Below are 13,569 nucleotides of genomic sequence, written 5' to 3' on the forward strand. Positions count from 1 at the left end.
CTCATGGCATTTGATTATTTGAGCACAAGGGATATGTTATCCCTGCTTTTGCATTAAACAGCCGAAGTTCATAGAGAGGAAGAGATACAGGAGGAAGAACTTGAAACCAGCTATTATACTTCCAAATCTTCAAAGAAGAAGGAGACGAAGAAGCAAGATAAAGAAGCTCGGAGACAGGTGAGTGGGCATATATTAGTTCAGTTAATTGTTTTTATTATATGTGTACTTTACTCTTCTTTCGGTAAACTTTATTTGGAAAGTTGTTTTAGTGCAGGCTGAAGATGCATCCCGTGATCTCCGCAAGCAAAAACAAGACAGATATGCAGATATGCGTCGGCGTAAGGACGAAGAGAGAGAGGCAGAGGAGCTACGCAAGGCATTCTTGTTTTCTCATGGCTAGCACAGTGTCAATATTGCCTAGAGCAAGAGTCCTGATTACTGATGGCTTTTGAGATGTGTCTTAGGAAGAAGAAGCTAGGCTACAGAGAATCAAGGAGGAGGAGGCTGCAAATGCAGAGTTTGAAAAGTGGAAGGATGCTTTCACTGTAGATAATGAAGGGACCACGGAAGAGGATTTGAAGCAAGAAACTGGTGGCTTGCTGCATGACTTTATTGAGTACATCAAGGTTTGTTTTACTTATTGCGACCACTGTATAGCCTTTGGTCACTCCGGATGAAATTTTCTTTTGGCAACTATCTGGCGCATAGTGCTATCAAGATTGGACGGATACTTATGCTGGTGCTCATTGCAGGGATGAACTTTGGTTTGGGGTGAAAGAAAGGCAGATGCTAATGCTTCTGTGCTTTGCTTGATGTTTCGTGCTGAGGCTATAATTTAGGCGTCCAGGACTAGTAGCTGAGTTTGTAGATGACACGGATGTATTTGCGGGGCTAGGAGGCCAACATGCAGAGGGATCAGCAGGCCCTTGAGATCTTTTGAGTGCACCAATCATGCGGCGCAAGATGGTTGCTTTTTGAATTGGTAGATCGCCTATCCCCTTCAGTGTTCACCTGGGGACAATTTTTAAAGGATCCCTGCTGGAGGCCACAGTGCTTGTGCAGTATTTAGGCTGTCAGGTAGGGCTTGATTTGGCACCTGAGCAGTTGGTGGAAGCTTCTGCATTGGAGTTCAGCTTGTCTTTCCTTAGTAGCAGGGAGGATAGTTGTGGCCAACCAGGTGCTTTTAGCAAGGATGTGGTACATCACCTCCTGCTGGATCTTCTCTAGCTCTGTACAGGCGACCTTCTGAGGTTTATCAGAAACTTGCTTTGATCTGGTTGAGATAGATAACCAGCATGTGCCAAGGTTGCCTGATCGGTCATTACTCTTCCCAGCTCTCATGGTGGATTTGGAATCATTGACCTTGCTCAGCAGAGTCGGCGAACACTGCTAGGGAAGCTCATTGTTCGTGGGCTCCTCCTGCATCTGGCAAGGATACAGGCTAGAATTCCCCCAACAGGTGGCTTCTTGCTTTCAGAAATAAGATAGAGTTTTACACAGATGCGTAAAACTGGGTTGAGCAAAGGCTGGGGGAACAGAACTAGAGTGAGTATTTTGAGAGCGTGGGAACAGCTACGACCTAGCCTCGATCAGAGATAGCCTTCTTGCATGGAGGCGAGACTTCGACAACCTTTTGATGCGTGCTCGCCGCTGAGCATGGGCGTGTGCTTGGCAGTCAGCTCAAGTGGGTTGGGGTCCCATGGCTCCAGTCCCTGCTCGGAGTTTTCGAGATTGGATTCACTTCTTGTGGCTTGCTAGAGTATGGACGGAAATATTGAGCCTCATGAGAGGCAGGCAATTGGCATATCCCTATCGAGTGTCAAACCCGGGTGCATGGATGGGTGCTCTCACACATTTAGAGGTGTTGATGAGGGAGAGTATTTCTTTTGATGTGCAAGAAGGACCGCTCCATCGTGTCAATTATGCGAGCTCTTCTTGGTCTCGGAGTGCACTTTGCAGAGGATTAGAGTTCTTATAGCGGCACTTTATGAGTGGAAGAATAGACTGAGTTCTTGAGAGGCAAAGAGGGATGGAGATTGTGGACCTTTAGGGGCATGGCCTCTAAAATGGGACTTTGTGTAGTGGCTGTGGAGGGATCACCCTTCTTCTAGAACCAAAATTCTTTCAGCTGCTTCAACTTCTGGTCACCCAAAGGCTCAGTAGGCAGATCTCCATGGCAAGGTCGGGGAAGACACACAATGCATTTCATGTGAGTCTTTCAACAGTTTGGCGATTCCAATTGCTTATAGAGAAGCAATACTCATCTCCAAGCTTGATAGAGCTAATCTATTTCTTGTTTCCGCTTGTTTTGACTCTTGAGACTCTTGTAAAGCCATCTAAACTTTGGCACAGGTATCCCACATTTGAGAAAGTAATCCGCCTCAATCATCTTGTCCTGCTAATGGAAAATATGTGGTGGTTTGAAAGTTTCCTCAATAATCTCAAATGGAGCTTTGTTTGTGGAAGAATGAGTAGCGTTGTTGTACACTAAGACTTTGGATTTTTGTCGGAAGATGGCATCCAAAGTCACGAGAAGTTGAGCTATAGGATTCTCTACTTTCCTTTGATGTGCGGAGCTTTGGATTACAAAATAAGCCTTGGCACTCCATCTCCTCCCACCCAGCTTCATCCTTTGATCTCGACGTGCGGCCCTCGGTGTGGCATGAGCTGCTGTGTGTTTGCGTGGAGGTGTGTGTGTGTGTGTGTGTGTGTGTGTGTGTGTGTGTGTGTGTTGTTTGAGGATTGTAGATGTGTACTCGCGTGCGTGTGCATGCTTTTCTTTTCTTTTCTGTTTGGTTCTTGTTCGCGTGGGTTTGTGTATGCGTTTGTAGGCTTGCAGGTGAGTGTCCTTGAGTGTGTGTGTTAGGGATGTATGTCTGTGTGTGTGTTGGTTTGGGTGTGTGTGTTTTGCTCCCTGCATGGCTTCGCGGTGTACTGCTTCTCCTTCGTGAGTTTTCCCCGGGTGCTCTCTTAGGTGTCTACCGGTGCTGCTTCTCACCCATCCTCCTCCCTACCGGTTCATTCTCTTCTTGGTCGCATGGCGGTCTTGGGTAGCATAACTGTCCCCGGATACATCAACAAGACAAAATTCTGCAGTCATTTCATCTTCAATACATACTGAGACAAAAACAACAATTAAAAGAGTACATGTTTCATTCAGTTGTTTAGGAATTCCAACGCAAGCCCACAACTTATGGCAGTTGTTTATGTGCATATCATAAAGTTACTTGACAAAGTACAATCAACCTATCAATACCCCCAACATCTTGGAGAGAACTTGTTCCCTTTGGATAATCTCTGACAAAGAAGTGGAGTGGCTCCCCTCTTGTGCAGCACGCAATGCACCAGATTCAATCCGCCATTGGGAAGTGCACTCTTGGAATAGTTGGCACTAAACCAAAAGCCTCAAGGTGAAGCTCTAATAATTGAGGAGGATGTGGTAGTTTCTCCTTCTAGACTAGATAATACTTGAACTTGACCAAATACCGGTGGACAAGCTTACAATTCACTTTCCTTTCCTTGTGCACTAGGACTTGATCAGGCATAAGAATCTCCTCAGTTTCCTCTACAACTCGTTGCTCCTTTGGCTTCCTATCCTTTGGCACCTCACCCTTGAAAGGTCTCAATAGACTCACATGAATCTTCCAAGTGGTTGGCAACCTCAATGTGAAGGAAACATGTTTGATCTTTTCTGAAACTGCCCATAGTATTATTTACTTAGCTTTGAGAAAAGCCTCACACCTTTTTCAGGGATCACTGACAGATCCGGGCTTGATGCTCGTTGTCATCAAAGTCTAATTTTGATGAATTTTAGGCTTTACCCGGCCTCTCTCTCTAGAAATGACTATACTAGAGAGAGAAAGCACAAGAAAGCACTTGTCGAAGGACAATGAGGCATGCAAGGAAGTACACTCATCACTTAGAAAGCGCCCAAAGATGAATGCCACTTTGTAAGTGCATGAACTCTTCAACTTTGTAGAAGAAAACGAAAGCTAATTTTGAGATTATAAAGGTCATTTGATGGGATTCTGAGACGATCTGAAATTTCAAGAGCCTCTACTAGTATTTCTGATATTGCTATGTATGGAGCTTCTTCTTGTCAAACTCATGAACAAAGCCCTATGGATTCCACTCCTTTTCTCTGCTCTATACTTGTATTGAGAACATTGATCCTTTGAAGAATAGGAGAACGACATATGATGATTATTGAAGCCGCTAAGTTGCATGGGTCATAGAGATCTTAGCCTGCACGGTCCTATGTATACTCAAGCTTCTCTTTGTTGTAAAGAGCTCCAAGAGCATGAGTAATGTAAAGTCCTTTGACGAGGGTTGGCCTTATGAAATCCAGCCCTCAAACTTGTGTCGTCTCATGTAACTAATTTTCTCTTTAATTTTGGTTATAAGCATGCTAGTTTGATTATGTATGTGGATATGTACCTAAAATTATAACCTATGCCAAGGTGAGTTTATGCATAAAGAAAACTAAAGCTAATTAAGATTTCACTTCATTGAGATATAGACCAGGCACTCTACAGATGATTCTAGATTCAAGTCATTAGTTGGACTTCTATAAGTGAGTTTTTACTACGATCTATACCTTCACTCTCGAATCATGTGGAAAGCTAGTGCTCACGTTTTGGGCTCCTGGAAGGCTCGTGCTACATTTCGGGCTCATAATCTCTTGGAAGGATCGTGCTCACATTTTGGGCTCACAATCTCTTCTACATCCACTACTTTGACAGCTATTTGGACTGAGCTGCAACATACTCTTCACAGCTAGTGAAATACTTCAGTAGGCTCCTCTAGGGTAGCGAAGAGACGTAGATATTCCTTTCTTCACACATGGGCAGGATCTTCAATCCTTTTCAGTTGCGATCATGGCCACATCACATGGCATTATGCACCGATTCATTTTGCATTTCTCATACAGGCCACCTTGATATCTACATAGCCATCACATTGTTATCTCTATTGTGTACTTCCTTTGCATGATAGGCCATTGAGCATCTCTAGAGGTCTCTTTTATACACAGTATACAACCACTTTTCCTGCGTGCGCGCACACACACAGGGGAAGCGAATTGGGTGACGAACCCTATCGTGTCGTCCTGCAGACCCCTAACGCAGTTGCCCTCTACCCCATCCTATATGGTACCATTCCCTACTCTGTCGCGTAGCTGTCCTTGTCACTCTTGGATCCCTCGCCATCGTGTGAAAGCAGGGCATGTCAAGTCCGTCCTTTTATCATGGGGGCTTGTGTGGCTTCGCTTGTTCGCTGTGTAGCCTTCTGCCGCCCTGGAGCCTTGTGTTGTAGCCTGCATGGTTCCACCAGTAGGGCTGTTTGCTTCCCACATCTGCGACGCCATGGTGTCTGGCCTGCCTCTATTGAGGGTGGTTTGCTGCAACTCTCCCTGATTTCTTGCTGCTTGCTCTACTATCTACCTCTTGGGTGGCTTTTGTCCCGCAACACATGCTATGGTGCGCTCTGTCTCCCTTATTGCTAGCTAGTTGCTGCCCTTGCTCCCTTGTTTGCTGTCACAAAACGGGCACCACGTGCCACTAGAAAAGAACAGACTGAACAGACTTTTAGCACTTCAATAACAACTGAACTGAAAGAGAGACGACACGCGACACGGAGTGGCGCAATTCCACCCTAGAGAGTATTGTCCCCAAACCTTGGCGCCCCTTTTGGTATTTCTTTATATTGCATCATCAAAGTACAAGTCGGTACTCCAGACTGTGCACCTTCTCCAGGAAGCATGCCAGAGAATGAGCCTTAACCTCATATTTAAAGGCCCTTGGCCCTTTTTAGGCCCTTGGCCTAAAAAGCAATTACAGTGAAAAGCCTTAAAAGCCTTCAAACTTAAAAGCATCTGGTCCAAAAGCAAAGCCAAAAAGCTGCCAGCGTAAATCACGGAAATTCGTACAGCCTGCCACATCATCAGCCAACACAATTTTCGGAAATCTCCCTGCTGTCCTCAGGGTTAGGGTTTCTGCTCTCGGGCAGCCACATCATCACTTTGTGATAGTTTAGGTCCCTCGGCCACATCTGTACGTTGGCTCCATTCTTTAGGCTTTGACACGTTAGCAGTTTGTTACATTTGCTTCTCAAATACTGAAACCGGCCCGTGGGGCGGTAGGCGTTGGCTTTCACCCGAAATTCTTTACTTTAGACACACACAGAGAGAACAAGGAAACCTATGACGGGGATTAACACTTAAGTACATCCACGGCTCGGAAGCTAGAATGCCCCGAGCAGACACCGACAACGTGTAGGCCCCAAAATTGGCACCCCTTTCGGTATTTCTTTATTCTTTGAGAGGGTAAATTACAAAGTAGAGTCATGGGAATCCTTTATCTCCCGCTAGATAGTACGTGATTTGGCCAAATTTCGGCAGCATAACAGCCCCAGAACTTGCGTGAAATCAATTCCCCTGCTGGATCTCACTTGCACTGGCGTAAACCCTCTGATTCCTGCCCAAAAATAGTAAATTCAGGTCGCTGTATTTACTGGTTTTTGCCCTGTTTCTAGCCCCAAACAGTCCCCTAGCTGTTCTCTGCCAGTGGGGCACGATTCCCAAGGGTTCTAGCGTCCGTATGGCTGAAAAACAGTCGATTTTCTACGCGTGCACAACGTTGAATCTGCACCTGTACGGTGAGGTTATGACCCTCACCTTTGCCTGCTTTGGAGTAGCAGCTAACTACCCCTGTTCCTGCTCAAGGAGGCTCTTGCTTCAACACAAAAGCATGAACCCACACAGCTGTACATCAGTCAAATGAAGAGCCCTCTTGTGGGGCATCACATAACTGCGTAGGGGGGTAGGGGGAGAGAGAGAGCAGTGTGTAACGTGCAGGGCATCACTCCTAGCACCACACTGTACATGGGAGGGAAAGAAAGCACTCCATAGCTCTTAACCTGTGACGAATGCAAAAAGAGGCTCCTCTCAGCTTAAAATTCAGTGCCAACTTTTCTGTATGAGGCAAGTACATGGAAATTTGCCACTTGGCGTGTTTACAAGCATTTGCCCGTTTCGGGGTTGCCGCCTAAAAATCTGCCGACTGGTTGCTCAGTTGACTCCGCGGCAGAGTTGTAAAATGTTCCCCTAGTCATACCAGAGGTAATGACGTGGACACATTTCACGGCCCAAAATAGCAGTTCCCTAAATTTTAGGAAATGATTCCGTTGGGCTCCCAATGGTCTTCTGACCATCTATCCTCATTGGGACCGCATCCAAACGTGCAATGTGGCCCAACTGTCGGATACTTTCTGTTGGTAGTCCCACCTTGACTTTATGCCTTTATTGAGTTCACTTCCTAGTATCCACCAACTTGCTAAGTGCGATGGAGGGACCTACATGATTTTGCTCTGAGCCTAGACATCCTCTTACTATACGAATTCCAGTGCCGACCACTACCCATCTGCTGATGAAATTACCATTCACATTGGCCATACAATGTGTGACCGTTTGCTACTTCAAAAAGAGGGTCTCAAAAATAAAACAAAACCCATTGGAAAGAAACCAACAACTAAAGTTAGCAGTTGCCACGTCCTCGTGACATAGTTAACAGCTGCCACGTCCTCGTGACATACCCCCTTCTTGAAATCGCAAACGTCCTTGATTGCATACCATAAATACACGCCAATGATGATCTTGTGCTATTAACACTCTTTTATCATCGCATGTATCCGCAAGAAAGGTCGTAACACATAGATACGAATGACTTAATGAGACCTTCATACTTTTGTCATTTCCATCTATTACACTGAATTCATATGTACATTTGATGTGCTAGCTCTATCATTACCACTCCTTTGCACACGTTGGGTTGGGGCATAAGTAGGTTGTAACCCAAAGGCTTCAAGGTAAAGCTGCAATACATTTGGTGACTCTGACAGTTTATGCTCTTCCATCCACTTTGCATCCATAAGCGGATAGTTCTTGAACTTCACCAAATAGCGTCTTGCAACTTGTCCTTTAACTTTTCTGTCCTTATGTGCCAAAACTTGCTCGGGTACCAGGATCTCATCAAGTTCCTCAACTTCTGGCTGATCCTCATCTGGCATATCTTCTGGCACATCATCCACAAAGAGTCTTAGAGGACTCACGTGAAACGCATTATGAATCTTCCATGCATCATGAAACCGGCTTGTTTAATCCAAAAAGGGCGGTAGACTTTTGACTTAAACTTTATTTGCTTTCACCCATTTAATTTGTCGCCCACTTTACCTGTACTTTCAAGACACAACAAAAGGGGAAAGGGATACAGACTGCTAGATTGCACCTGTATGAGAAGACCGACACCAGATTGGCCCCTAAATCAGGCGTCCCTTTCGGTATTTCTTTATTCTTTAACAGAGGGAATAGAAGCTGTGGTTCCCTACAAGCTGCCCCGCACAATCTTGGCTGAATTTCAACTGTTCTGGCCCGATTTCGGCAGCATAATTGTAATAGGACCCTTCACAGTCAGTATTCCCACGCATTCGATGACTTTCCCGACACATACGGACACTTTACAAAACCTGGCGAGAATCTGCAGCACGCTGAATTCTCTGTTTTCAGCCCCGAAAATGCGCCAGATCACCTGTACAGCGGTCCCCTCGCGTCCCCGAACCTCTTGGGGGTATTAGGGTCCGTTTAGGGCCAAAACCCTAAACCTGCAAAAATACACAGCAGGCTGTAATTCACTGTTTCGGGCTCCGTTTTGCGTGCCGGTCGCATCCGTAGCAAGCCCTCGAGCTCCCGCACTTGTAGGGCTACTTGCCCTTTGAATCGGACGAGATTTCGGACGTGAAACCTCTCCGAATCACCTGCACCTGCGGGGGATTAGCCGCTAGCTAATCGAGTACCTGTGCAAGAGGCTCTTGCCTCGGCAATCGCACATGAATCCACATAACTGTACATTGGTCAAATGAAAAGCCCACTAGAGGGGCATAACATACTGCCATAGGGGAGAGAGAGGCAGTGCGTAGCGTGCAGGGCATCACTCCTGGCACCGCACTGTACATAAGAGGGAAAGGAAGCACTCCATAGCTCTTAACCTGTGACAGAAGCTGCAAATGAGCCCTCCTCCCTTCAAATTCAGCGCCACTTCTTCCTTGAGGAGGCAAGTGCACAGAAATGTGCCACTTGGTGCATTTACAAGCATTTTCCCGTTTCGGGTTCGCCGCTTAAAAATATCCCAACCGGTTGCCCAGTTGACTTCACGGCAGAGTAATAAAATGTTCCCCTTGTCATTCCGGAGGTAATGACGCAAACACATTTTCAGGTCCAAAATAGCAGTTCCCTAAATTTTAGGAGATGCTGCCATTGTATCTTTCTAGGTCATCTGACCCCCTTTGTACACTGCAGCCACACCCAGAATTGAAATGTAGCCTTTGTAGCAAAGGATTCCACTTTGGCTAGTCAATGACCCCACTTTGGCTAACCATAGTCCTTGTCCAACCTTAGTGCTCTCCAGGCCTCAGGCCTGGACTCCCTCTGGACAGTTCCACACTAGCTATGCAATGTAGGGCAGTTAGATTTCCCGAGGGGTGCTTCCAAAAAGTGAAAATGAATAAATAATAAGAAAGAAATCAACAAAAAGGATAGATAGTAGTCACACGCTGGTGACATACCCCCCTCTTGAAATCTCAAACGTCCTCGTTTGCATCTATGTCGTACATGCTCACAGTCAACACTGATGTATTCAACACCTATCGACACATGTACGACACATACATGCTCATTGTCAACCCTGGTGTATTCAACACCTCGTCGACACATGTATTGCCTGCGTGTGAACCCTGTCCAATGACATAGTGGTAGCTTCGCACTCTGCCATTGCTTTGAGTCATTAACTTTCCAATGACAAAATGGTAGCTTCACATTTTGCCACTGTCTTTTAGTACACGCTGGATCCAGTAACACTTTCGAGCATACGCAAACCGACAGTTTAAGAATGCAGTTACACATGTACCCTTTAATAGAAGCAATTACTGTATCCTTGACAAACTGGCAAGAAATACTCACTTCTATAGCACTAACCAAAGTTTTGGACTTTCCATAAGAGAAATTGCCAAATTGACAATCTGTACAGCTCTAACATTCATGTAACATGTATTTGATTTGAGCTCACTTATCATTTGTTTCAGAAGCCATTGTCACACTGACAATGCATGTAGCTTTGAAACTCAAGGGGTCAAGGTAGGTTGCAAATCGAAGGCTTCAAGGTAAAGTGATAACACAGTTGGTGACTCTGCAAGTTCACCTTCTTCCATCCACTTAGCATCCATTGGTGGATAGTTTCTGAACTTCACCAAGTAACGCCTAGCAACCTTGCCTTTCACTTTTCTTTCTTTATGTGCCAAAATCTGTTCCGGGACCAAGATCTCGTCAAGTTCCTCGACTTCCGGCTGATCTTCAGCTGGCATATCCTCTGGCACATCACCCACATAGGGTCTGAGAAGACTCACATGAAACTCATTGTGAATCTTCCAACTGTCAGGCAATTTCAGCCTATATGCAACATCACTGATTATGTCGTACACTTGAAAAGGCCCATAGTAACGCATGCTGAGCTTTGGAAACAGTCTTTCCTTGCCCTTCATCTCCTTTAACCTTGCCTTTTCAAAGCGTAGAAGCACCCATTTACCAAGTGAAAGTACCACTTCATGACGGTGACGATCAACTGCTTTCTTTTGCTTTGCCTGAGTCTTTTCCAAGGCCACTTTGACCTTCTTGTACATTTCATCCATGTCTTGTACATTTCCTTTATGCTCTGACACATAGCACTTCAGCAGATCTAGGACAGTAGAATTTGCCTCTTCTGACTGCCCATTTGTTTGAGGATGAAATGACGAAGAGAATTTGAGCGTTGTGCCCATATTCTCAAACAAGCCTCTCCAGAACAAACTTGTCATGTGTGGATCACGGTCGCTAACAATCGACCGTGGCATGCCATGATACTTGAAAATATTGCTCATAAACAAGCGTGCCATTTGATCTGGCTTTATCTTCTTCCTGACAGGAATAAAATGAGCCTGCTTGCTGAATCTGCAAATGATGGTCCAAATACCATCGTTTCCTGTCTTCGTTCTCGGAAGATCAAAGATAAAATCCATAGCAATACTTTCCCATGGTTTATCTGGAATAGGTAGTGGTTGCAATAAACCTGGTGCCTTTTTCCTGTCAAACTTGACCTTCTGGCAAATTAGGCATTCTCGCACAAAGGCATCCACATCTCTTCTCAATGTAGGCCAGTAGAAGAATGTCTCAACCGCTTTAACTGTAGCATCAATACCACGATGCAGTGCATACGGTGGGACATGACTCTCTTCCATAACTTTGCGTCGCAATGGCTTTGTGACGCACAATCTGCCATGCATAGTCATGAACCCATCTTTGAGAAGATAGTGTTCATGACGTTGTCCATCCATTAGCTGCTCGAAGACCCTTGCAAAATCTTCATCATTTGCATACTGTTCCCTCATATCATCAAGTTCATGATGATAAGGAATTGACACAGCTGAAATTTGTGGCTTCCTTGACAAGGCATCAGCCACAACGTTCTTCTTGCCTTCCACATGCACAATCTGAAAGTGGAACATGGACAAGATATTTGCCCATCGCATATGCTTCTCAGATAACTTTTCCTGTGTCAAGAAGTATCGCAAGGTCTGATGGTCCGTTTGGACAACAAAGTCTACACCTAGCAGGTAGTGTTTCCAACTTAAGAGTGCATGAATCACGGCCTGCAGTTCTTTTTCATAGACTTGCATAGTCTTTTTTGGCCCTTGCAAGATTCTACTCTCATAGGCTACTACCCTGCCATCTTGCATTAGTACTGCACCAATGCTACTACCGCAAGCATCGCACTAGACCACAAATGACTTCCTAAGATCTGGCAACACAATGACTGGATCTGAAGTCATCTTTTCCTTTAAGAGATTAAAAGCTGAAATCTCTTTCTGTGTCCATCTAAAGGTAACTGCCTTCTTTTGAAGAACATGTAAAGGTGAAGCAATCTCAACGAAATTTTGGATAAACCTTCTGTAATAGGAGCATAGTCCCAAGAAACTTCGGACATCGTGCACCGTCTTCAAATCTGGCCATGACTTGATCGCTTCAACTTTTGTAGGATCCATTTTGACACCATCCTTTGAGACAATGTGTCCCAGTAAGTGAATCTCTTCCAGAAAAAATTCACTTTTCTTTGCATTGATGAGCAACGTAGCTCTTTGAACACAATGGCCAAGTGACGCCTATGCTCCTCTTCATTCTTTGAGTAGACTATCATGTCATCAAAGAATGTACCAACAAATTGCTAGTGTGGACGGAAAATTCTGTCCATCATCCTATTGAACGTAGCAGGAGCATTTGTGAGACCAAAGGGCATCACTAAAAATTCGTGAAGGCCAAACGTCGTTCTAAAAGTAGTCTTGTGCACATCCTCTGATCTAATGCGGATCTGATGGTACCCACTCTTTAGATCTATCCTGCTAAAGATAGCTGCTCCTTCTAATTTGTCCAGAATATCATCAATTCTAGGTATAGGGGACCTATTCTTGATGGTATTCTTGTTCAGTGCACGGTAGTCGATGCACATACGCCATGAGCCATCCTTTTTCTGCACCAACAACACTGGAGAACAGAATGGGGATGAACTGGGCTGAATCAGCCCCTTTTCTAATAGCTCCTGTACTTGGCTCATTATCTCTTTCTGCTGAGCCGCACTAACCCTATACGGAGGCTTATTTGGTGGGCTACTGCCTGGCACCAAATCTATCGCATGGTCCTCGGGTCTCTCTGGCGGTAATTGAGACGGTAATGAATCGAAAAAACAGTCACTATACTGTTGTAAAAACATTGACCTTTCTTTATCTAGCACATATAAATTTGATTCATCACAATCTGACACTTCACGTGCAAAAACCAAGTACGCAGAAAGATGATTTTTCATTACAGAAGTAATAGCAGAAGCTGATACAGTGGGAATAGACTCCCCTTTAAGCTTTACATCCAGAATGTGAGTCTTTCCCCATTCTCTGTACAATGATCTTTTTGTTGTAGGCATTTATGATTCCCTGTACACGAAATAACCAAGGAATACCTAACAACACATCACATCCGTCCAGGGGCATGATATAAAATTCTTCAGCATCTACATAGGATTGGATATGTAGGCGCAACTTTCCGATGATGGGTGTCACAGCCTCTGTTTGGCCAGGACATGCCAAACCTGCCTCTGCTGTATACCCCATCTCTTCAGGTCCGATTCCCAACTTTGAAGCCAATTCTGGGGAAATGAAGTTGGCTTTGGCTGTCACAAAGTGATGACGTGGTAGACAACAGAAACCCTAAAATTCCTACAAACCCTAATTTCTGCCAAAAACCCTAATTTCCGGAAATCGCGGAGGTTGATTTTTTTTTTTTTTGGAAAATGATGAGCGACGCGAATCTTGCTTTTTTTTTATAAAAAAAAGAGAAAAGACTCTCTAAGAGAGAGAGAGAACTGATGCTTTTTTGATTTGAAGCTTTTGGGGCTCTGCTTTTGGGCATCCCTTGTATCTTTAAATAAGTGGTGAGGGCTT

At 44.8% G+C, this 13,569-nt stretch overlaps 1 protein-coding gene across 1 annotated transcript in view; it reads left to right on the top strand.

The window, feature by feature from the left end:
• LOC147458203 (DDRGK domain-containing protein 1-like) overlaps positions 1-13,569 on the top strand; it is a 45,611-nt gene that overhangs the window by 17,426 nt on the left and 14,616 nt on the right. Inside the window, exons 3-5 of the mRNA XM_086512909.1 lie at positions 62-177; positions 275-376; positions 465-626. Of these exons, the coding sequence (XP_086369035.1) occupies positions 62-177; positions 275-376; positions 465-626 (380 nt within the window). The remainder of the gene's footprint in view (positions 1-61; positions 178-274; positions 377-464; positions 627-13,569) is intronic.

This window comes from Adiantum capillus-veneris, chromosome 5 (genome assembly GCF_014529385.1).
Source record: "Adiantum capillus-veneris isolate H3 chromosome 5, ASM1452938v2, whole genome shotgun sequence".
NCBI lineage: Eukaryota > Viridiplantae > Streptophyta > Polypodiopsida > Polypodiales > Pteridaceae > Adiantum > Adiantum capillus-veneris.